The sequence below is a fragment of the Synchiropus splendidus genome, chromosome 4 (genome assembly GCF_027744825.2).
Source record: "Synchiropus splendidus isolate RoL2022-P1 chromosome 4, RoL_Sspl_1.0, whole genome shotgun sequence".
Classification (NCBI taxonomy): domain Eukaryota; kingdom Metazoa; phylum Chordata; class Actinopteri; order Syngnathiformes; family Callionymidae; genus Synchiropus; species Synchiropus splendidus.
This window is the reverse complement of record NC_071337.1, coordinates 20073033-20097622: the sequence shown is the minus strand read 5'-3', so window position 1 is coordinate 20097622 and position 24590 is coordinate 20073033. Positions and strand designations below refer to the sequence as shown.

At 39.4% G+C, this 24590-nt stretch overlaps 1 protein-coding gene across 10 annotated transcripts in view; it reads left to right on the top strand.

Annotated features, from left to right (window-relative positions):
• plekha5 (pleckstrin homology domain containing, family A member 5) overlaps positions 1–24590 on the top strand; it is a 128209-nt gene that overhangs the window by 76627 nt on the left and 26992 nt on the right. For 8 of the 10 annotated variants that reach the window (XM_053862912.1, XM_053862909.1, XM_053862916.1 and 5 more), the window contains exons 4-7: positions 15572–15655; positions 16805–16858; positions 21973–22138; positions 23944–24048. In XM_053862912.1, coding sequence (XP_053718887.1) covers positions 15572–15655; positions 16805–16858; positions 21973–22138; positions 23944–24048 — 409 coding nt within the window. Of the gene's footprint in view, positions 1–15266; positions 15424–15571; positions 15656–16804; positions 16859–21972; positions 22139–23943; positions 24049–24590 lie in introns of those variants that run through there. The other 2 variants (XM_053862917.1, XM_053862911.1) reach the window with 2 other exon arrangements.

Genomic DNA, 24590 nt, shown 5'->3' with positions numbered 1-24590 from the left:
GATGGTATGAAAAAAATAGTAGAGGCCAATACTGTGCAGTGAGGGAAAAATACTAAAATTATGCTCTTCTGCCCCTCATCCAGTCACTTTCAAGAAATACCATCTCTCAGCATTTTCCAGAGCAATTGTTGCCCTTTATTATCCTTGCTTTCGAAAAGAAGAGCGTGATGAGCAGCATTTTATCATTATATCAATATGCATCACTGATCTAGTTTGTGTTGAACAACTAAAATGACTTGGTCGCCCAGTCTTCGCCACCAGAGGTCAATCCTCATGTTGAAGGCCAAAGCAATGAATGAAGAAGACAGCTATCAGTATTTTTCTATCCTCCCCCCCCCAAAAAAAAGTTTTGTCTTCTTGAAATGTGTGTATGTTGTATTGAAATTGAAGCCATCATGTTTGTTTGGAGTAAGGTTTTAATCGCTTTTTCTGAAATACAGAAAAGTACCATTGCTCAGTTTAGAGTCAAACTGAATGCACCTTGACTCAGACAAAAATACCCTCATAAAAGTCAAAATCCAGGCCACAGATACAAACCATAGCATTATTTGCTGCACTTTGCCCCTCTGCAGCCCTGAAGTCCAATCCCAAGGATTTGTTGCATTCATAAGGACACTGCCATTTCAGTTTCCCAGTTTAAATATCAGACTACTGTGTAGTCTGTCTGCCCTTTAGTCTGTTACACAGCCACCATCTCAGCTAATGTGTTTTGATTCTCGATGTCCCGTTTCTCTGCCATTTGCTTGAGCATCTAGTACCTGGTATATTTCAACCTCTGCTAAGTGCATGTCACTCCAACGTCCCAAACCATTACATTAGCCCACATAGCAAAGCTGTGAGTGCAACCTCTGTGTATGGTGCATCTTCTATGGCTCTCCTCTGTTTCGAAAAGATGACGAACTGCGTCCCAAATATCTATTTTAGCTCACTGTTCCTCTTACTTCTCCACGTGCATTGGCTGTCATTCGTATAGGAAAAAACATTTGTATTCCGAAGGTTTGGCTTTATTATCATGGAGTCCTGGGAAGAACAAGCAGGCAAAAGGTTTAGAGGTTGCAGGAATAGGACAAAATATTTTGCCTGTTCTCTTTCAGTATTTTTGTGAACATTCTAGCACATTGCAATATTATATCGAAAATAATGATAACAGGATCATTTTGTAATTATATATCATTGTGATATATCATACAGTTACATCCCTACTCTGAATGTTTGATTTTTTTCTCAAACTTTCGTCAATCCAGAAACTGGCTAAAGGAAGCTCTGCTGCACCACGGTGAGCAAGCACTTCGATGACGCTCTGATTCTGGTCATCTTCAGTTCGCCTTGTACCAAGTCCAGTAATATAGTTGCCTCAGTAGCTCTCCTCTATGCCTGTCAGCACTGTGTTCTTATTCTATTGACAGTTAAGTCGAACGAAGAACTAAAGAGATCACAGCGCCACCCTTTGTCACAAAGGTGGCATTACTTAATTATTCTGTTTTCTTTCCGCTGCTTGTCAGTACTACTGTCAGTTCTACAAGTCACCAAATTAGCAGTTTTGTGGCTACAGCTGTGTCGTATTATTTTATTACACATGCAGATGTTCTCTGAGTTCAGAGAGCATGAGCCTTTATTGACATATAAAACATCATCCATGCCACTGCTCCTCCTGCTGTGTAGTCAACGGCTGAGCCAAACTCGACTCGGCACCAAAACGCAGTTAAGAGAAAATTAATGTTCCCATGTTTCCGCCTGGCTAGCTGTGATCTAACTGTTTGTACAGAGGCAGTGGGTTACTCTCTTGTTTGTGAGGTCTCCGCCGGGAACAAACAGTATACATGTTTAATGAATAAAACATCCTTTGAATTTTAAGAGCTTCGCACAAGTGACAGCTTTTCTGGAAACAGACAGAAAAAAAAACTGCTACTTAAAACGACTGCGGCTGGAAGAACTAATGGCTTAAAGACGAAGACACTAATTTCACACTTGAATGAGACTTTTAGCGTCAGATGTGATTGAAGACTTTGTTCAACGAAGCAGACACTTTTCTCTCATCACCAGGTGTAATTTTGAGAGAATCTGTTGTCATTGTCTTGAATTGCTATTTATATATTGATCAAATGACTGTCTGGTCAACATTGAAAATATTCCCACAGTGCCAGTGTTTCCCACTTTTGACACTGGACCGAGCGTGGGGTCTCCTTTTTGGTGTGCACGGAAACAACCAGACAATTGCTCCCCCCGACCCTCGCTGCGATTCCAATTCTCCAATTAACAGACAGTCGAATTCCTAGAACTGATTTGGCAAACCAATGCTTCATAAATTTAAGACTTGGTTCTCATCCTAGTCAATTGTTTGTGTAGAAGGTCATGGGGCATTTCAGTAGCAGACATATCAGTGTCATTTAGAATAATGTAAATGACACCCTGATCTGGCTATGAAACAAGGTGAAGTCAGAGGTGAGTGCAGGGGCTGATATAAAAATTGTGGAATGGAATGGAAGTAATTTAATGAATAAGGTACAGCAAGGATTGGATTTCCAGTCTTATTGGTTTTATTGGTAGTTTTATTGGTAGTTTTAGACCTTGCGATCTCATTCTGCTTTAAACAAAAAAAAACAAGAATTCTCAATTTTGTCTCCCTAGCCATTATGGCAAAACTATCCCAAAATATCATCATCAAATATCAAATTTCATCATTAAGACCTCCAAATACCACAAGAAAAGCATGTTTATGAAAAATCTGGCCAATTAAGAATTGTTCGTTGGATTTATGCTTACAATCAGCTGAAGAAATTATAAACTGATTTTAAGTTTTGTTGCTTATTTTTTCATGTTTATAATTTTTATTTTTTACTATCTATAATCTACTACTACTATAATCTAAATATCGAATTAACTATTATGCCAATTATTAGTTATATATATATATATATATATATATATATATATATATATATATATATATATATATATATATATATATATATATATATATATGCCTACAACTATGTACTAAAATCATTGCATTTCAATCACAGAAAGTAGTGTTCCTCCTTCAAATAATGAATTTATTGCCAAATTATGAAAGCATTTATGTATCGTTGACATTTCAACAGTGCACAAAAAATATACAATTCTATACAAAAACGTTTTGCGATCAGACTTCAGCCCACTCATGAATGATATACATAAAGAAAAAGGATTCAGGGGTGTCCAAACTGGTCCGCAAGGGCCACAGTGGGTGCATGTTTTTGGTGAAAGAGATGCAATGTTTTCTCTGCAGGTCGAAAGGTTCAGCAACATTAAGTAACCATGGCACATATGTGAACTATAGGCATAGCAGTCGAGGAAGGTAAAGACATGTTATTGTTGCGCTCTTCCTTTCTCCCTCTCTCAGTTTCTCTGCATTCAGGTTTATTTCTATATACAAATGTGATCTTGATAATGCGGCTCAATTTCTGTCACGATGATGTTCAGAGAGTCTGAAGAGACCTCATTGAAACAAGTGTTGAAAGACTACAAACGAGAGTCTATAGTTTAAAAACATTCTAGACAGTATAATATTGTTTCCACATCGTGGTCTGTTGAAATTGAAGGAATAACATCTGCTCCAAATGCGTCAGTGGAGCTCGTCTCTGTAGCTAGCAGCTCAAAGGGGACAAGAAGACAGATAGATCCACTATTGTGACATGACTGTCACAGGGAGGTCACGACCAGCGCTGTGTGCAGCCGAGACCTGCTTTTGAGCGCGCAGGATTTCCAGCATGTAACAAGTGCAACATTGAGAAACACTTGCACTGGTAATTTCAGCATTGCACATCTTCCATGCCACCATTTTTTGGTCTTTCTCAGAAACTCTTCCATGCTGCAGGCCTGTTGGCTTTATCCAGATAATAGCCCGGTAGCCAAGGTTTGGCTTGTGCCATTACAACGTCCTGTTGCAGCCATCTTGTTTCAGTGGTCTTTGCGAAATTGTATGGTGACAGAATTTTCGGTGCATCCTTAGTTGCTGCATATATATATATATATATATATATATATATATATATATATATATATATATATATATATATATATATATATATATATATATGATTGTTGTTTATGATATGGAATTTTGCCGGTGCGTTTTAAATCTTTTGTGATGCACGTTCTATACCCCTCTCTCTACCAACTGTGCAGCCCAGATACCTTGTGAAAGGTGAATGTCCATTTTGATATTGTGCAGCTTGTGAAGTGTTCCTCTCACTGTGACACCTGAGTGGACACGCCTGGCTAGCTGCTCTGCCTCTACTGGGCAGGCTCTCAGGGTGTTCTTCCTGGATCTCACTCCAATTTGACCCATCTGGGTGATCACACTCGAACAGCGGTGGTGCAGGCAGAGTGAATGCGAGAGAGAGAGACAGAGAGAGAGAGGGGAGGGCTGGTTTTGCAGCACAAGTGCCGTTGCTGCTTTCTCGCCAAAACCAAAGCCCATGGACCATTCCGCCTCCTCCTGCTCTCCATGCTCTGCTCTGCTTCCTTCCACCGATCCGCTGGTGAGTCAACATGACTTTTACAACGATGTGCTGTTTTTTTATCTTTCACATTTTCCTCGTATGCAGATGGTGTGAAATGTGGCACGCAGGGAGACATATGCCGACAGGCTGTTGCCAGGGCTTTCTATCAAAAATATCTACAAAATTAAATGTTTTCCTTTCGGCTGGCTGATTCAGAGGTGCAGTTTGGAAAGGGCAAATAATGTCACTGTTGCGCGACAGTACTTGTGTGTGGTGATAGTAAATGACTCACTGTGGAATATTGTGTTTTGTCTGCACCTGATGATCATTTGTGGTTTGAATGTGTGAGTGTACACCATGGGGAGTCTCACATTTTAAAAAACACTGACCAAAATCTTGACAGCTGGTCAGCATGACCTGTCTCATTATTATTTTCCCATTTTCTGCTTGTTTGTTTGTGAAATTAGGCTGCTCTGAAGTAGTGTTGCAGACAAGGAGCAAAATAAATCAGGAGGCAATTCTATATTTCTGCGCTGGTTTTCTACTTGAAAATGAAATTGAAGGTTAGTCTGGTCCTTAACGGCTCCTCAGTATAGTGATGCATATCTGAGTCCATGTGACCTGTTTGTGTCACTGCTGGTTTGTGTGAAAACAGCAGCCAGATAAAGTCATGTGATACATCATATATAGATTCTCTCATCCTATAAGTGCCGACTACTATCCACATCCCTCTCTGCCAATTGCCCCCTTTTCTTTTTTTACCCGTCCCAAAATAGCCCCAATGAGACTCTTCAATACAGGAAATCCTGCACAGCTATTAATCACTGTAGAATGAGGTAAACACCAGATCTAGTTGAATTTGCTGTAGCATTTTAAGACTGTAGAGGATAACTGCCTGGAGAGTTATCTGTCTGCATAAGAGTGTATATCATTTGAGGAACAAAGTAGGGATGGCAGTGAGACAAAGTATGCTAACAAGACAATGTGGACTATCAAAGTACCAAGGTCATCTGTACTTCTTCACACCCTTCACAGCACTGGCTACTGGCCCACTTTCATTCATCTGCAGTAGTACACAATTTTCATCAAAGTGCTTCATTCATCTGTAAAGCAAGAAACAAAAAGTAATTCAATGATTAATATACCACAGTGTTCAGTGGCACAGTCAGTGTAAAGAACTGGGTATTGATGTCCCAAGTTAAATCAAATGAATGCCCTGCTAAGGATGTACTACTGTTGGTACTACTACTTGTTTTGGTAATCATCTATTAAAGAAGCTACTCAATAGTGACATAACTGAATGATTATATATAAGTACGACAAAGCAGACAGTGGTTATCATTTACCATTACCACTGTAGGTATATCAGAATAAGTTAACTGGCTGTTGGAGAAACTCACTCTCATTTTCTTTTTACATTATGATTTATGATGTAATGACAAAGTATATGATTCAGGATTACGGAGAGACGGATTTGTATGGTTCAGTGGCTGTATTTGGAATTTGGATTCTGGCAAGATTAGTGGTATCACTGTCAAAAACACCTCTAGTTTTGTCGTTCACTGACCTCTCTGCATGTTACACTGAGATCATTTAATGGATGGGCATGTTGGTAACAATAGCTCTGGTATGTTGATGGCAAGTCCTCTTGCCCAAGTGGCACCAAACACTGAAATTGGCAGTTATGACTCTATCTTGCTGACCAATCACATGGCTGACTTCTACTGTCATGAGTGGGGAGACACGAAGCGGACAAGGACAGATGCATCATTAGACTTGATGTCAGAGGTGCAGAGGGATGAAAACTTACCAGCTTGACAAGTGTTGCCATGAAAGATGAGGAAGACGGCTAGACGGGTGATCGAGAGCCCCGGTTAGTGGAAGGCAGTGTGGGTTGTTCATCCAAGAGTAGTGACGGATAACTCCAGTTCGCTGGAATGGAAGCCAGGTCTCTCACAGCTTGTATGTATTGGTGCATTATTGAGTAACAGAGCAGAGTGGGATGCCCTGAACATATGAGGGGGTTTTTGATGCCCGATTAAGTATTAATACAGATGGTCAAAAATGACCATGACTCCATTTTCATGGTGTCTTGGTTGATAGCCCCAAAAACTAGTCGTTCATTTCTAGCACAATTGGATGTTTTGGACTGCAGTTTAAACATATGCATAACATGACTTCATCCTACCATTAGGTGCTTATATGATGGTAGGGGGCTGATGGCAGGTCTTTCACTGGCCTTAACATTTGCCAGACACCTCAAGTGTGAAAACGCTAAATGAGTGGGTTGTGATTCGGTGTAAAGGCCAGGAAGAGGATGGGATGCCAGCATGATAATGTACCATGAACATAGAGAGGGAATCGATGAGGAGCTGAGACGAGAGCCATTGCTTCTCTCCCGTGCATCTTTGTGTCGTCTGTGGAATCTTTGCCCGGCTGACAGCTCCAGGGACCCTCATCTCAATCTCGTCATCCATCTGTCGCTGTTACCAACGGCAACACCAGAGTGTATTAGGAAGATGAGTGTCGTTCTATATGTGGATGTTGTAAACTAAACATTTGGTCTGATCTCGCTGCTGTTCTTTGTTCTGAAGCCAGGGTCCAAACAGTTCAATATTTTATGAACACTGGATGTACTTTGAGTTCAGTGGAAAGGAGGAAAGGAGGAAAAATTTGCCTTACGCAGCAAACTTCAGTTAACTTTACTTATATTTCTGGTTTAAAGTAAAACTTTTCACACTTATTGCTAAGGGTGCTTTTTTTTTCTAGAATATATTTCTACCATTTAGATTTTTGTTTCTACGGGTGCGAATTGATATGATGGATTATTGTGATTTAAATTTACTTACTTTCCTTTTCTAAAAACTGACGTTGAATCATAACATACAAACAAATGCTTCAAGTTCTGTCAAAATGTGACGTGTTGCTGTTTTTGTAGCATTGGTACAGATGCGACGTGCTGTGCATTGTGCATGAGCTGTGTGTTTTCGACAAATCTAATAGGGCCCTGTTGACCTTTGAGCAATTGTGTTATCAAACCATATCGGTATTGCCTGATGTTAACAACTTATAGGAACTTAAAGGAACACTGGAGGATCTACTGTTGCAGATCCCAGCAAGTGGGGGTAGAGGTATGGCAAAAAAAATCCATTCATTTTAAAATTGTGATTGTCATTTACTACGATTCAGAGTCCAGCTGTCGTGGCACAGTCCGTTCTGGAATGCTTGCACGCACACCCAGAATATACCCAAACAAACTGAACCAACAGCCGCCTTTACCAACACCATCTTTGTTGAAGGCCAGCATTTTGGCATTATTTTGGGCTACCGGAAAGACCAAGCGTCTCAGCAACACAGCAAATTTGCCAGCTCATATTGCAAGGCGTCATTTGGAGACCTCAGACACGGAACTGTGAGCTGCGCACCGCCGTGCTACACAGAGAAGTTTTTCCCTGACACAGCTGTGCCACTGCTTTACCAAAAGACTAAGAGAACAGTCGCCAGTAAAGGCACTTTCAGAGTTTAAAAGGCGGCATGTTTAACTGACATTTTTAAAATAAAGAGGCACTTTTATTTAGTTACTCAGTGATGTTTTTAATGTTAACAGTCCATCTCAAGCAGTGATAAATTTGGAAACGTAATAAACATAACAAAAAAGCTTTAATGCCTCTAATTTTCATTCTGTCTGCAGAGTTGATCAGAGTAGATCATGATCAGAAATCAGATCAGAAATGATTCTATAAAACTATTTTGAAACGAAAAGTAGATTTTCAATCGAATCGTGGCCACAAAAATCTGAATCAAATCATGAGATAGTTAAATTCAGAGATTCACATCTCTGCTGTTTGGTCTGAGTGGTTCATTTTGTGCGCTGCTTGGGAGTACATTAAGCACTATTAGGTTAAAAGGATTCATTTACTTTATGTTGTTGTTGCAGTGACTACATTTGTCTGGTTGAATAGCTAGGTCTTCAGTGTTCATGTCATTTTTGGAAAAGTGCTACATTTTCCAAGTTAATTAAATAACTAAATAAATCAAAATTTGAAATAAAATAAAATCAAGACACACATTGTTGATCCCTTTTGTCCCAACTGAAATATAAGTTGAATAAAACAACTTTATCTGAAGTAGATCCATCTAGCTTCTATCAATATGAAGGATGAGCAGTTCTCATTCTCTGTCTGAGAGACAGCACAAGCAATTACATCTTGCTTCTTTTGGTCCTTGCTTTTGACCACCACTCTGTAAACATTAGAACTAAGTCGTACAGAAATTCTACTATAAAAGAAAGCAAAACTGCTTTCACTATACCCTTCCCCTATTTAACAATTACACAAAACAATCCACTCTGAATTCTGAAGACGACATAACATCAGTAACATACATTTTCATTGCATATTATAAGATTTGCCCATTTCTTCGTAGGAAAGTTATACAATGATTAATAATTTTTATGGGTCATTACTCAGAAAGTTGGAGAACATCCTGCTCAGCTTCAACCAAGCTAAGTTAATGTTTTAAAGGCCAGTGAGCAACTGTGGCTTGTCTGCACCATTTGGTCTGTGGAGGAAGATATTAAAAGGAAATTGAGTTGAAAATTGCAATATCTGTTTTCATACACATATTGATCGTGGTTCATGACTTTCAATTGCTGTTTTCCTACCAAGTGTTTGGTGTATCATTAATCTCAGGCGTGCTGCCCCTCATGTGGACCCTCCACCGCCAGCTCTATCAGCTCACCTGATTAAGACTTTGCCTCCAGTTATTAGAGGAAGCAAGAATGGCTTTCTGATTGTGCAACAAGGGAATTGTGTTGCACTGTTGGCCCATGTGCTGCTTCAGATTGCTGAATGTGTTGGCTCGCTCCTCCAGTCTGCTTCTTTGTGACCGTACAGCAGCATGATAGTGTAGCGAGCCAAGATGGTATTAAGAAGGTAGTGCTCATTCAGAGAGGCGGACAATATGAATTGTTGCTGTGAAAATTGGAGTCTGATTGTTGGTGCAACCGGTTACATAATTTTGTCTAAATGTTGTTTTAAGGTCACCCTCTGACGGAAATGTTTTCTGAAAATGTGACAGAAACACGAGTCTCTTATTGCTTCAAGAAGTTGCTGTTTATGACCTTTAGATTACACTTTCCATGTTGATAAATTTGTCAGGTTTCCCACTGCACAGCATCCTAGCCTGGCTCTATTTGTGTTTCGTTTGTCTGTTATAGCTGTATGCATATGAGAGGTTGTCTGACTGTGTGTTGTTTTACGTAGATGGAATATGTAACAACCTGCCGTGACCACATAAAGGTTAAAAGCAGAAGCGAATGATTGATCATTGTGGAAAAGAACTTGGCTTCATTGAAGTGTCTTCTGTGTGTTCATGTTTCCATCGTAGAGATTCAATTCCGTATGTATCAAGATTGATGTGTTGTCATTTTTTTTCCAAAAGTTCTGTTTGGAAGACTAGTCAGTCCTGAAATATTGTTTTCTGAAATATTGTCTATTGACCTGAATGAGAAATTTGCTAACGTTGCCATGTTTGGCACTTTGTGTAAGCACCAAAATACTATACCCTGACCTAAGTAAGTACTTGCAGTTTATCATTTGACTTTATTATTTTGACTCACACTTATTTATAGCCTCCAAATGCCTAGCAATTTTGAAATTCCTACCAACTGTAAATGGCCTCAAGCTGTTGATTCACTGTCCACAATTGACTTTCAAACACCTAGATAAAGTGTCCCACTGCGCGATTTACACATACGGCGGATGAAAAGTGCGCAATTTTACCATCTGCTTCCTCGTTTGTCATTTCCACATCATTTGCATTCAAACGCTGGATGGTTACAGCTTGTCTTTATAATCACGGAAAAGATTTTGAGCATCAAACGGCGGTGCTTATAGACTTGCTCACCTGGTGCAGGTTGCGTCAGCTCATTGGACCCGTGTGCTGATTAACCCCAGGATGTGAGAGAATGGTGTTATTTTTAGCTCAGAATCAAAGTGAGCTGGGTCTGAAGAGTGATGGTGTGTGAGCAGCTTCATTTACTGACTTTACCGTTAATCACTTTCACGCCCGGAACCACGGCGGTGACTTTAATGACGGAGAAAAACACTGCCAAAAAGTTGTGATTGCTTATTACATGTATTTTATGATGAGTTCATCGCAGCCAAGCTGAGTTTTGACGCCATCAATAATTTCTGAAGTGGCAATTTCCTTCTCAGCAGGCGTGACTGTGGAACGCCATGAATAAATATTAACGTCAAGTGCTTCTTTTTATGACCTGGCATGGTGGATTTTTCTCCACTTCCTCCCAAAAATTATTATTCACTGCATGTTGGAGTCTAATGCTCAGATGAAAATCGACCTGAAACTGAGAAAGAATTCAATTTAAATGAGGCTTGCATGTATCTCTCTACATGCGATTTAAAATCAAGATAAGACAGCTTTTACCTCTATCTATTTGGAATTTCTGCAATAGTTATTCATTTGCTAATAAAATTATATCATATACTTCATAGTCTTAATGTTTCTTCTATAGTCAAGTATTACCCTAAAATAATAAATGTGCCCTTCTAAGTTGTGTTTTATGACCTTTGCCTCACAATTTTCCGACCCAAATTGATACTATTTAAAAATCAAAGGAAATCGCAAACATCACCATCGTCCCATTCAGAAACATCTAGAAGGTCAATTCTTCTTAACTCGTATAGCGGTTATGTTTGTTTGTAATGCAACCACTAGCAAGACAAATTGTACTTATTTTTTTCCTGATCCGAAGTTGATATTTTCACATATTACATACATACATACGTCTGTATTGCTTACCAGAACGTAGATTAATTCATTTGAAAACTATCTTCAGGTCGGTTAAAGTTCATCCAAACATATAAACTGCTTTATCTCTCCTTGTTGGTCTTGCAGTGAGCGTTACGTCAGCTCTTGGCGCCCTTTGGAAATGTTAACACGTTTGTTGTCTTGCACTTCAGATGAGCAAATTCATGTGAACCATTTACACCTTCAAATCTTTGTCAGTTTCTGACAACACTCTAGAACAAGCAACTGCTGCTTTACACTTCACGTGTTTAAAAATAAACTTTTTAAAATTTCTTATCTGTTAGTTTTGTGAGGCAGAGGAAGATGCATGTGTGAAGTGTATAAATTATTTATTATATTATATTATTTATGGAAATGTTTCAAGGTCAATTAAGACTTTTTTCTGAATTAAAAACATTTAGACACAATACACAGCAGATGAACAGACGCTCTTACAAACGGGGGATGTCTAATTATGGAGACGGCATTTGCGTGGATGAGTCTGCGTAAAGTTGCCTTTGATACATTCTAAATAACCATTCCTAAAGTAGGAATGTTTATAATTGCACTCACCCATTTTATATCTATAGATTTTGTTGCTAACTATTATCTTCAAAACTAATAAATCCTTAATGTGTGTGACCTAATCTGTATGTAGAAGTCATACATACTGTATGTGTCACCCAGCATCGGTACATCTTAGAAGAAGAATACTAGAAGAAGATACTAAACACATCCACATCTCAATGTGTTCCTAATGTTTACAGAAATATGTTTCGCAATTGAATATGGAACATTATTTATAAAATAAATATTATTCTACAGTGTATCTGAATGTATTATGTTGAAAAACACAAAAAAGGTTCCAAAATTGTTCACCTTCTTAATGTTGATATAACTACTATTGATACTACTAATAATATTTGATAGTAAGCACCAACAGAGAAGAGTGCATGTAGGGTAGAAATATTTTAGTATTTTAGGGAAGAAAAGAAAAAGTAATGCTACAGAGAGGGCTAGGGGCGACAAAGGTCAGAGGTGAGAACCGTCAGCTTTGGTTAAGAAAGGAGTTATATGAATAGGAGGGGGACTAGAGGAAGGGCGGGGTGGACGACTATGTGCTAAAAGGTTAGGGGTCTGGCTAGGGAAAGGGTTGGACGCACACTAGCGTGCTCACACTCAGACACACACACTGTCTGTTATCTGACTGCAGGCTGGTGTTTCCCACGTGGCATTTGAAGCGAAGCAATCTGGTCCAGACTAAGAACGACATTTAACACAATGTGACATTTAACACAAATGGAATTAATGAAGACATTGTTTGGTGTGTAAGTGTGTGTGTGTTTGTGATGGGACCTGCTGCTAATTTAAATCTGAACTTGGTGTTCTCCCCGTGGTGACTGATGATTTGAAACTTTCACAAGCTGGTTCTTCTCTAAATAGTCCACAGAAGATGTTTGTGTTGAAGATGCAGGTTTACCTGCGAACTCACCGCGCTCTTATAAATCATTCATGAGTTGTGTTGTTGATCAAAGTGTGTTTGTTGTCCCATCCGCCTCCAGAAACAAAAGTTTTCACTTCCTCTGTGAAATGTGTTTCTGAGCGTGATTGTTGCCTGTGTTTTCCTTTGACTTTTGAAACAAGTGAAGAATGAAAGATTTTGTCTGCCTGGCTGATCATAGCGGAGGAATTTCCTTTTTGATCTCCCAAGTGTCAGACTTCATGGTTTGCAAAATCTCTGCAGTAGATTTGGTCTGCTTGACGGAAATATGTCCGGAATATTTCAGCTGCCTTAACTATGCACAAGTGGCTTGCTTTGTAAGTTTTCTTCACATAAAATGACTTTCATCAAGTATTTTACCAAGTTGTTTCTAAGCTCTTTATTTGGTACAAATATCAAATCTTTTTATTTTATATTGTGAATAATATTCTTTTTTTTGCTGTTATTTTCGTTTTTATTGTCAAAGAAATAATAGAATAAAAATGGCAGTTTTATGATTAAATTTTTATTATTATTATTGTTATTTCTTCTTCTTCGAGCTGTACTCTTCACAATTTATTGTTGTTCGCCTTGCCATTTTTTTCATAGTTCATAGAAAATGGTGTTGGAGTGAGTCCCCCTGACACAATAAATAACTCTTGTTGCTCACTATGAAGAAACGGCGCAGCCTAGACCAATTATTTTCTCTTGTATTGTAGTTACCCTGGTCCTCTTTTCTGTGATGTCCTCAAAAAGACTGAAAAAATTAAGTGCTAAGTCAATGTTGCTCCCCTTTACAGGACTGATTCATCTGGATGGTTTTTGAGTTTCTGATACAACTTGACTTGGTGACAAACCAAGTGATAGTGTCAGGTTGGCAGCATCATATGAGATGAAAATTGTGCACTACTTTGGATTAGTGAAGCGAGAGGAATGGGAACCTGACTAGGAGGTTCACAAGTTATTTTAACTATGATACAATTCGTATCATGGTGTGAGGTTGGTGATACGATTCGCGGACGATATTGGTCCCTTTACAATGATCCGACACAAGACGATTCAGTGAACTTAAAGTCAATTCACTAGCTTTAAAGCCATAAATTATGACCTGTCTAACTGCGAAATAATGACCTGGATACTAGACTAATGCCAGTGAAGCTTCCTAGATTGCTGTCATTTCTTATAAGGGAATCAAGTATAAATGAATTCTCCATGCAGACCACTCAACAATTAATGACAAATGCATTCACATTTGGACAAAAGTGCAACCAGCGCTTGAGATTGAATTGACGACAAGTTAAAGTGTTAATTCCACCTGAGCAAATGTTGCTTTTGTTTTTTTTATATATGCTGTAGTATTTATACATTTAAACAAAAAAAGTTTTAGCTTCACTTTTTTCTAAGTTAAAGATACAATCCAAAAAACTAAAGTGCAACATTTCTTCTGGTCAAGTGAGCAGTTGGTTGGATCTCCTACAATTCTCACACCACATTTCCACGGATGCAGAGCAACAGTTCTGCACTGGAAACAAGTGCAGAGCTGAGACCGAGCAAGCTACTAATACCTAATTTTGGACAGCAGATGGCAAGCACAAACATGGCTGTACATCCACTCATCTCTCATATGTCACAGAAGAAATGCTGCCATTTTCTACAGTGGAGTCGCCATCCTTCCTGAACATTCGTAATGGAATAAACATAATGGGGATTGGCTGGATGACATCAGACAGAAAAACGTGGACAACATATCTAGACAGCTGTTGAAAACTGAACTTGAATTGAACTTTGAAAAATAACTAATAACATGGTTTACTTTTTGAGTAACTACCCTGTCACTTAATTTGCTTTCCTGTACTGCGGTGGCTGCTGATACTATGAATGACAAAAAAACGGATAGTTTGTTCACTGCTTGTCATCCGTAGCTGCTCCTCTTCCTTGCGTGGTTGTCTTGTCACTGTCAGAACACTTTAAGTTTCTGCGCCTGTAATTTTTAACAAGCAAACACGCGCTGGAAAGTCCGGTGTTTTCCCGTTCTGCTTAAGAGCAAATCTTCTCACACACTGTATATCTTTAATACATAGTCATCCATACATGCTTCTTCATTTATACATGTTTATTTATGTTAATGGGTTTTCTTAAACTCTGGTTTTATAATCTAATCTTAGATTTCAAATGACCTTTGTAATTTGTTTATTTTTATATTGTTTTTATACAAATGCACATCCGTCTATATGATTGTTATGGCACAAACACAGAACAAAAACTGTATCTTTATGTATGCTCGAAAAAAAAGTGAGTGATTTGTCTTAAAAAATGTATTTGTGTTGGATATGAATGTTAGATGTGTAGTAGTGAATGAAGAGATACCAACAGTGATTGGATCAGTGAAATATAAAGAAGTGCTTCAGAAAAACAGAAGGGGGGAAGTGTGGGAGGAGTGTGTGTGTTTCTTCTGTGTGTACGACTACAGTCACACACACTCTCTTCAGGCTACTGATGATGAAGATCTCCTTGATTCTGGAATAGAACATTTGAACTTTCACTATTACAATAAGATTTATTTTTCATTTATCGATATTTTTTTTTTCGATTTGCTTTATTCCACAAGGCGAGGAGCTAAGTCGTCGCCATGCTTAAATTTACCGTCAGGTGTGTTTGTTTGTGTATGTGTGTCTGTGCTGCTGTGTTGCTTTTATATTGAAACCCTGTGATTTAATGCTATATCTGTCCTTAAATGTGGTTTGGTTTGAACTTCCTAATGATTTCTTTCTCCGTCTGTTTTCATTGTCCTCTCCAGTCATAATGAGCGAAAGGTGACCTGCAAGCACCCGGTGTCAGGCGTCCCGTCACAAGACAACTGCATCTTTGTGGTCAACGAACAGTAAGTCCCTCTGCACACAGTCCAGCATACAAACACACAACTGCAGATTCCCTCCAAGAACACATTCATGTCTCGTCCAGCTGCAGAAGTCTGTGGAATTCTCTGGTTGCAGCAAAATAAAGAGGAACAGATAAGTACTTGTACAAAAGAGCCTAAATGTCACAAGAGGTTCTGACATTTTCTGGTTCAGAAAGGATAAGAAAACCTTGTTTATTTGGAAATTCTGACTTTGCTTGACTTTGCACTGTTAGAAAAGTCAGCGATTTGGTGAAATTTGGTGACATTTACCATGGGGTCTTTTAAAAGAAACATGGAGTTTTTTATTTGTATTCAACGGTCTACATGCTGAACAAAAAGTATTAAGACTGAAACAAATGAATCCCTCCCATTTCTTTTCCATTTTTGTGATAAACCTTCCCAGAGGAAGCCCTTTTTCACAGTTATTGAAAGTACAATTCCTTCTGTGGTAGTTATTTTGCACCAAATTGAAAGAGTGGGTGTTTTTAAAAATAACAGCATCAGATCAGTGGATGAAAATTAAAGATGTGTTTCTGTTGTCAATGCAGTTTGCTGTGTAACTCAGTCCTGCGTCACATTTACATCACCATGACACAGCATCCCCACTCGTGCTCTTACCGTGAAATTCACTTCATCCCTTAAGAGCATGTGTGTTATTTAGCCTTTTTGTCAGCTCATTGTTGTATGTCGAGGGAGCGAAATGTCCCGCTTCATGACTTCTGTTTAGTGTTTGAAACGAGGCTAGTACATACAATACATACAAATAAAAAATGGAACTCAAACCTCATGTCAGGTTGATCCTCCTTTTTAAATAGACCTGTCTCATCTCTGCAGTCAATTGTCAGCTAATGTGAGCATTTTTTCATTCCCTTCATTTCCACGTCTGTTTATTCAGTGAGTCATTGTTGATATTAAACTCAGCTGCACTCACTATGACTTTATGACAAGATGTCAAGATGTGTTGAGCTGCAAAATCTTCGTGGTTCCTCACTCCCAATTGCAAACAAAATTAATTATGGTTAAAGAATGCTGAACGAGGAAAGACAAACATGTCAATGTCATCATCTGTTTCTCTCTGTCATGTATTTATTTTAAGTTCTCATCATTTTGTCATGTGTCTCCCTCCCTCAGTGTGAGTTGTGGAAAACTTGTCCACCCTGACAAGCCCACAGAGTCCCTCGTCAGGTAACCCCCCCACCATCGCCTGCTGTAGCTGCTGCTGCTTCTTCTCTTTCGGCTCCTTTAACTTTCCTGACTTGAGCTTTCACAATAACCTGACTAATTGATGTTGTTCAGGAGAAAATGAAAATGAAGCGAGTAACAATATTGTGACGAAAGGAACTAGTAAAGCAAAGAAACTATAGTATGTTCTTAGAGAAGACAAGTTACTGATGCTGTAATTATGACCGCCGGAGTGAGAAAGTCCAGACAGCATTAGCTCCAACCGCCTTTACGGGTCGTGTAAAGCTAAGTACTGCAGTGTTTTTCCAAGGCCAGACCTCACAGCACTCCCTTGCCCAAGGCTAATATCATACTATCTCCTGCCAGTCCACCACATCCCTGCCGATCCTGCGCCTTCTCCCACACAGACCTGCTCTAATACATGCTGTCCTTGTTGTGTGCTTGTTATGATACACTGGTGTTTCTCGGACTGATGCACACCACCACACCCTGCTACACAGCCAAGTGGGTTTCCCAGAGCTGTGGAAATCATGGTATGCCAACCAGTGGTGATGTGCACTCCGCTGGTGAGCTACAGTGGCTCATCAACATTCCACATCCAATACAGCTGCACAACCAATCACTTTTAATCATTATCATGATTTTAGTTGCATTGGTTTAACTACTCAAGTCATCTGCCACATCTGCATTTACCACCAAACCCTTGCATTGATGCGATCAGATTTGGAGACAGTGAAGGCAAACATCAAACCTTCCCTTGCATGTCCGATCTATATAGTTCTTCGTTTTTCTGCGGTATGACGTTGCTTATTTAATTTCACCAAACTCTACTTTTCAACATTATCGCTGGCATCCCTGCCACCGAACAGTCAATGGTTTCTTCCAATGGATTTACTTCTGGGTCTGTGTCGGCAACTCGGCGAAGCAGTTATCTTTCATGACATAATCACGATGACTCACAAGTCTGATTAGCCGTTTCTTTTCTCCCGAGTTTCAAGCGAGTCTCTCCTACCACAGTTAGCCACGTTGATAAATTCACATAGTAATTGAGAGTAACATTAGAACTGGATCTTATAATTGTACCCATTGAGTTGCACTTTCACTCTGTAGTAGTATATTTAGTCCATTCATCCTTGATAAATTCCAATTTATTTTGTAGTTTTGGGTATGTCAGGGAATTATGAATGTTTTTCCTGGCATCATGAAAAATCCTGATCAGTAATCGTGACTCCAGAGTAATAATCTGGATCAATATTTTGGCCATAATCATGCAGGCTGACCAGGAGATGGACACCAGACTTCCTTGTCCATCTTCTGTCAAAATCTGTTGCCAAAATGCCGTGCATTCCTAGCTAATCTGGCGCCTGTTTCTTGCACTGACACACTCCACCACGACCCATAGCACATCCAACAGTGTTCACCAATGTTTCGCTCACCCAGTTAGTGTAAATCAAATGAATTTAATGTTGAGGAGTGGAATCTCTAATGTAGGTGTTAAGTCATTTTAACATCACTTCCAGGCGATTTCCATTTCTGTCTGACTTAAAATCAGAAGCTGCGTGGAATGCTTCTGATCGTTTGCAAATATATGTTAAGTTAAAGAATCAACAGCTTGAACTCAGTCGGGGCCAAGGCATTGATTCAGTCGGAACAATTAGAGAATGAAACCCCCCTGGCTGCTTCTTGTCAAGGCTATTCATCTCTAAGAACAGATTCATTGCCGTCTTCTGACGGCATCACTCCCATCAACAACTCCCTGTGTTTACTTTTAATACAACGAGACACACGCCTGCGAGCTGTTTCCTTCCACACTGCATGATCCGATTTGACCTGTCGACTTCAGAATTCTCTAGTCTGATCCCTGAATAGCAGAAAATGACTGTCGACATGTGAGTGGTTGGGTCTTCGATACTGATTCAATGAGGTTTGTTTGATATAGAGGAATGTGTTTGGATTGACTTTCGTCTGCAAGCACAACTAGCAAATGTTTTCACATCTGAATGGACAGCTCTGTAACCATCACACATTTCACTGTCATATCAGCCGCAGTTTTTTTCTGTGCAACCCTTCATTTCCTTGGTTAATTAAAAGAGAAAATGGTTTAGATGAAAATGTTTACATGATGTACAGCTATAGCTACTTATAGGGTGAGAAAGGTCAATCCTTCAGTTACAACTGAAGCTCACTGCTGGCAAACTGATCTGAAGGCTTAAGCAAAGACACAGTCAGGGACGGGCTCAATGAATCTCCAACTGTATGACCACAGGTATGGTGGGGTTGGTCTTTATGCTATGACACAGGTGCTGATTTTTGTTCATGTCGGTGGGTGTTGCGAATGTGCCTCAGAAAGATTTCTTTGGACCTGTTGCTTTCACACTGTTAAGTAGTAACTGGTGTGTTTGGCGTCACAGGGTCGCCACCAATGGGCTTTGATACAACCTATTAATATTATTACCATTGAAGTATTTGTACAAAGTGCTTGGTCAAAAATGTTTGCCAGAAAAAATGAAGCACATGCTAATATTTCATGGCCCATCTTTACTTTGATTATAGCGTTTTGATTTTGGTGGCATAGTTTCAAGAAGCCTCTACAATGTAAAAACATTTATTGTCAGAATAGTATTGTTTTCACCTACTCTTGTGTTGCTGATGCTTGATTCTGACCACGCCACACCAAAGCCTTCTCAATCATGTCCCAAATCCATGGGTGAAAATGACCCCTGCTCCACTCTCTCAGCCTTTGAGTATGATGAATCCCGGGGTTGTCATCTTGGAATATGCCTGTGCCATCATGGAAGAAAAAACTCCTTTGATGGAATAACCTGGTCATTGAGTGTATTCAGGAAGTTAGTTGAGATCATTCCCTCATCTGGTAACTCCCCACCATCCCCTGCTGTAGCTGCTGCTGCTTCTTCTCTTTCAGCTCCTTTAACTTTCATGACTTGAGCTGTCACAATAACCTGACTAATAGATGGTGTAAATGAACAAAGTGAGAAGTGATGTGAGTAGAAATATTCTGAAGAAAACAGCCTTCTCATCACTCGCCGTCCCTCACCCCCTGCCCAGCCTAATTAACCCAGTTTGCTCACTGTGTTTGCTTTCAGAGTAAAATTGTGTCACTCCTCGAGTTCCTAAAATACATAAAAGGCTTAATTAACCCTGGATCATTACCCATAATTCACCCCCTTACTAGAGTTTGGGAAAACTGACTGCTTAGCTCAATGGGTGTAGCCACACAGAGCAAGGGATAAAAGGGACGTTCTATGATTTCTGAATACCTCCAAGCAATGTCCACATGATAATAAAATAACCATCAAAATGTAGTGATGTTGTGCAAAGTTGATTTTATTGATTCCTATATGGGTCTGCTGTGTGGGTCACACTGTTGACGATGAGTTGTCGGTGGAGTGAAAAGACATGCCGCTAATGTGCGAGAAAAGCTTTTAAGTGGCTGACACACCAATTATAATTCCTCCTGGCATCACACTGTGGTTGTAAGTAGCGCACTTCATACTGTAATTGCTGCTCAAACCTCCATTATGTTATCGAAAATGCAGAACAATTTTTTATAACAGATCATTTAGCTTGTGTGAATCATGTGAATGGGTATTTTTAAGATCTGGATCTGTTGGCAACATGGGAGTCGTGTGACCATCATGTGACTAGGAATTCGATTTGTTTACTCATGTCATGCTTAATTTTTTTTCATGTCTTTAAGAGTAATGCCAAACATACAAAGAATTAAGGATGCATCTTAACATCCTGTGACAGAACTTAACTTTAGATATCAATTCAATACAAGTAGTATATGTGGACAATACATTTAAAATAAAGAAAAAATACTAAAATAATTTATTTGTCGTAGAAAGACAGATGGGAATTGCAGAAACTTATATCCTCTATAGGGCTTCTGGACAATAGTCAGGAGTTCACTTACTTCTCAATGTGTTTGTGTAACTTTGGAAGCTGAGAAGATAAAAATTTAGTCTGACATCCTTTTTTTTAAACTGAGGTTCAGACCTTTTCAGAACTTGCATTGTTTTGCTATGTATGAATTGAAATGCATACCTTTCTCACTTCCCCTATGTAGCTGAAACTTTTAATGGCTGCAGTGAATTATTTCCAGTGAATACAAATGTTTGTGTTTACCGGATCAACAGCTCAGGGAGTGACTGCTTATCTGCCAGACTCACGCTCATGAACCTTGCTCGTCTCTATGAGCAAGTAATGAAAAAAAGAATGCCACGACTATATTATAATGTGGAACTAGCTGAGTTCATAATGAAAATGTCACTTTTGGAAATGCAGCAAGGTGAAGTTGGAAATAACCTTTTTTTTATGTGGTTATTTCACTTGGTTATCAATAGGAGAGTTTACTCTTTACACAGTCAATATCCCTACTTAGCCTTCTCTGACTCATGATTCTGTTTCACCCAGTCTTTGTGTAAAGTCTTACTGACAAGCAAATTAATGCAACAAGTACAACATTACTTTAAAACCAGTGTGGGACCAAGAATCTGCTTTGGAAATTGTGCCGTGCTGGATTATCATTTAGATCTCAACAGGCAGAAAAAAAACTTATGTCCCCCTATAAGCTGGACGTGCAGTGAAATTAAATGTTTTTTTTAGCGATTGGATGCCTGGACAAATTCTATATCATGTCTTTATTGTTTTAAAAATGAGTGTAAAGATAAACCACATTTGCATGGTCAAAAATAAGGCTCAGGTCAGGACTTTATCAAGCAAACATGCAGTTACTTCTATATTTGGACCATTGATGGCATCCGCTTTTGAAGACGTCAGCAAGATTCTACTCAGCTGGAGAGAACTTCAACCAGACTCTGCGTGGAGAAGTAGCCTAGGGAATAAGTGTGTACCCAATATGACTGAGAACAAACTAAATTCCTGAGTAGACTTACGTCGGGGGGACTGTGGTTCACTTCTTTTAACTGCAACTCAAGGCAGCATGATCTTATATGTGCAGAAAGTGTAAGATGTGTCTTATGATGTTTGACCCTTTGGAGTTAATCTACAAACTTTAAGTCGTTTACTGTGCAACTAAATTTTGATATCATTTCTTGTTTTTGAATTATGAAATTGTCCTTCTGTTATGTCAGGCCGGCGCAGAAGAATTCCTCTGAGCAGGACAGCGGCAGCAGTGACAAAAAAGAGCGGCCCATGAGCACCATGAGTGAAGCGTCAAACTACACCGGTGGCTCAGACTACAGCACCTTCAATGCCAGCCCCGCCACTGCCGTCTCTACCTCCACCTCCTCCACACGGGTCAGTCTTGGCTTGCTTGGCTCACAGTTCCCTCTCTGTTTAGTTGCTGATCACCTACTATACAGGACTACATGTCTTCATCTAGTAGATGGGTTGCCTCAATACCCAACTGAGGGCAATCATAATGGCAAGTGAGTTGCGCATCCGACTTTGGATCCCGTCGCTCCGGTGGTTCAGCTCATTGTCACTGTTCACCTCCAAGACGCCACACTCCTCCATCCTCTTGTCAGACCTCCGACACTCATTTAAAAGCCCCAGTCCTCCTCTTTTCTACACCACGGTGATCCTATCAACCAAATAATAAGTATTCATAAAATATTTAGATGCTCATCTCCACAAAATTAAATGATGCACAACACAAATTGTCATTGGGTTTCATTGGCTATCCCTGAGGAGTGAAAACCAAAATGTCATTTTTAGGATTTTTTTTTTCCACGTGACCTGGAAGTCAGGGTGTGTTAACATACCACAAACAGTTTGTGGAGAGCGAAAGCATTCCTTTCCCGATGAGGGAAGGGAATGCTTTAGAGGGAAAGGTGTTGGGAACACCTTTACTTTAGAGTAAACATAGAAGCGGGTGTATCCTGCTTGAGTGTGACATACTGCCACTATCTTAATACGAGTAATGCGATCTTGATGTGGTGCTTTTCCAATGAGCTTTGTGTTCTCACAGTATATTGGAAGACATTGGCCTGACCTGTGGTGTTACAATCATGAAGGTAGTCTAGATTTTTTTTTTGACTCGCTGAAGGCGCTGTCTTACAGCCCTGCTCTTAACACCTCTTCAGGAGTGCATGGATCAGATTTTGAACTGTCCTACACGGCCTGATTTTTGTGTTGGCCATGCAAGAAGAGATTTTACTCCTTAAAGACTCTGACCTGATCTTTAGTAAAAGTGAACTCCGTAGTGACTTGAAATGTTCATTAACACTGTGTTGCAGTTGAAAAGCTAGTGGAGAACACTGCACTCAACTGTATTTACATTCTGTTTAGAGACATTTATTCAAGTACACAAACTCACAGAAAGTCAGTGTGTTTGTCTGGAATCAGCTCTGAGTTTTGTAAGCTTTGATAAATGAATAATGCGCTACTTGTGCTTACATTGGCCAAAATAAAGAATAACACTGCAGATCTTCATGTATTCATGAGCATTCATTATTCATCGTCCAGCCTGTGTGGCTCAGTTCTGCGCCACGGAAATATTTTGCAGCGATGAAGCAGATTCACTTCAAAAGTGAAACAGGGTTATAGTTGTTGGGCAGTAAGTGTTAGTGTTCAGCAGATAAAATATCATCATGTGCAAATATTAGTTTTGGTTTATGTTCTTGTCTTGTTTAGTTCTCTGTGGGTCTGAGCTCCCATCGCAGGTTTGTGTGTCTTCTTATCCTATAGTTCATCATAATATTCAGCCTCACAGGCAAGGTTCAACTTCCAGCATATCAAATTATGAAGAGAACTCAATGCTGACTCTGTCCACTACAGGCATCCGCTCATTCACTGATCCTGAACTCACCTGGGCATGGCCTCATGCGTGCTCCTTCACTGACACAATTTTACATTTTAGGGTAGCATGGACAAAATGTTTTGCAATTGAAACATTCAAATCGCAACTGTACTTTGTCTGAGTATTAGAAATATCACTTTCATTTCATGAAAAACTGTAATGGAAACCCAGCAACTAACAATTTGGGGTGGAAGGGTGTGTTTTTGGACCACGAGAGAAAACCAGAGTTCATAGAGGCAATCCTCACAATGATAGGAGAATATGCTGTGAATACGAATCATATCTTTTTTTGTTTCTACAGCCATCGAGGTCTTCCAAAAAAGTCCACAACTTCGGCAAACGGTCCAATTCCATTAAGAGGAACCTGAATGCACCTGTGGTCAAGAGCAACTGGCTCTACAAGCAGGTAAATTCGAGAGGAGTAACAGTGGACACCTTATTAATTGTTCTTAAAATGTAATACACGACCAACATCATAGCAGTCTGGAAAAGATTGAAAAACGGAAAAATAACTGGGTCTTAGTTTTCTCTGTGCGGACTGAGACTCATAGCAAGAGTTAAATGGATATAATGTGTAATAACTACTACTGTTGGAGGATTGTTGGTGTTATAGTCGAGTATAGGGAGATCAAGACCAATGAGGTGGCAAAACCAAGACTACAAGATAAGACAAGGCAAGATATATCTATTTATTTATTTCTGCAGAAAAAAACAAAATTATCTTTTCAAAATTAATCCAAACTGATACTCTAAGTAGTTAACTAGTCATTTGTTCTGAATTCATTTTGGTCTTCGTCTCTGGATGCTCAGGACATGATCTTGACTACGACTCTTTTGATTGTTGGTTAAAGCATTTGCAGGTGGATATGATGGGAACGATACCTACAATTAGCACCTCAATTTAAAAGAAGCATTTGGACAGTTGAAACATGATGCTTAACAACAGGG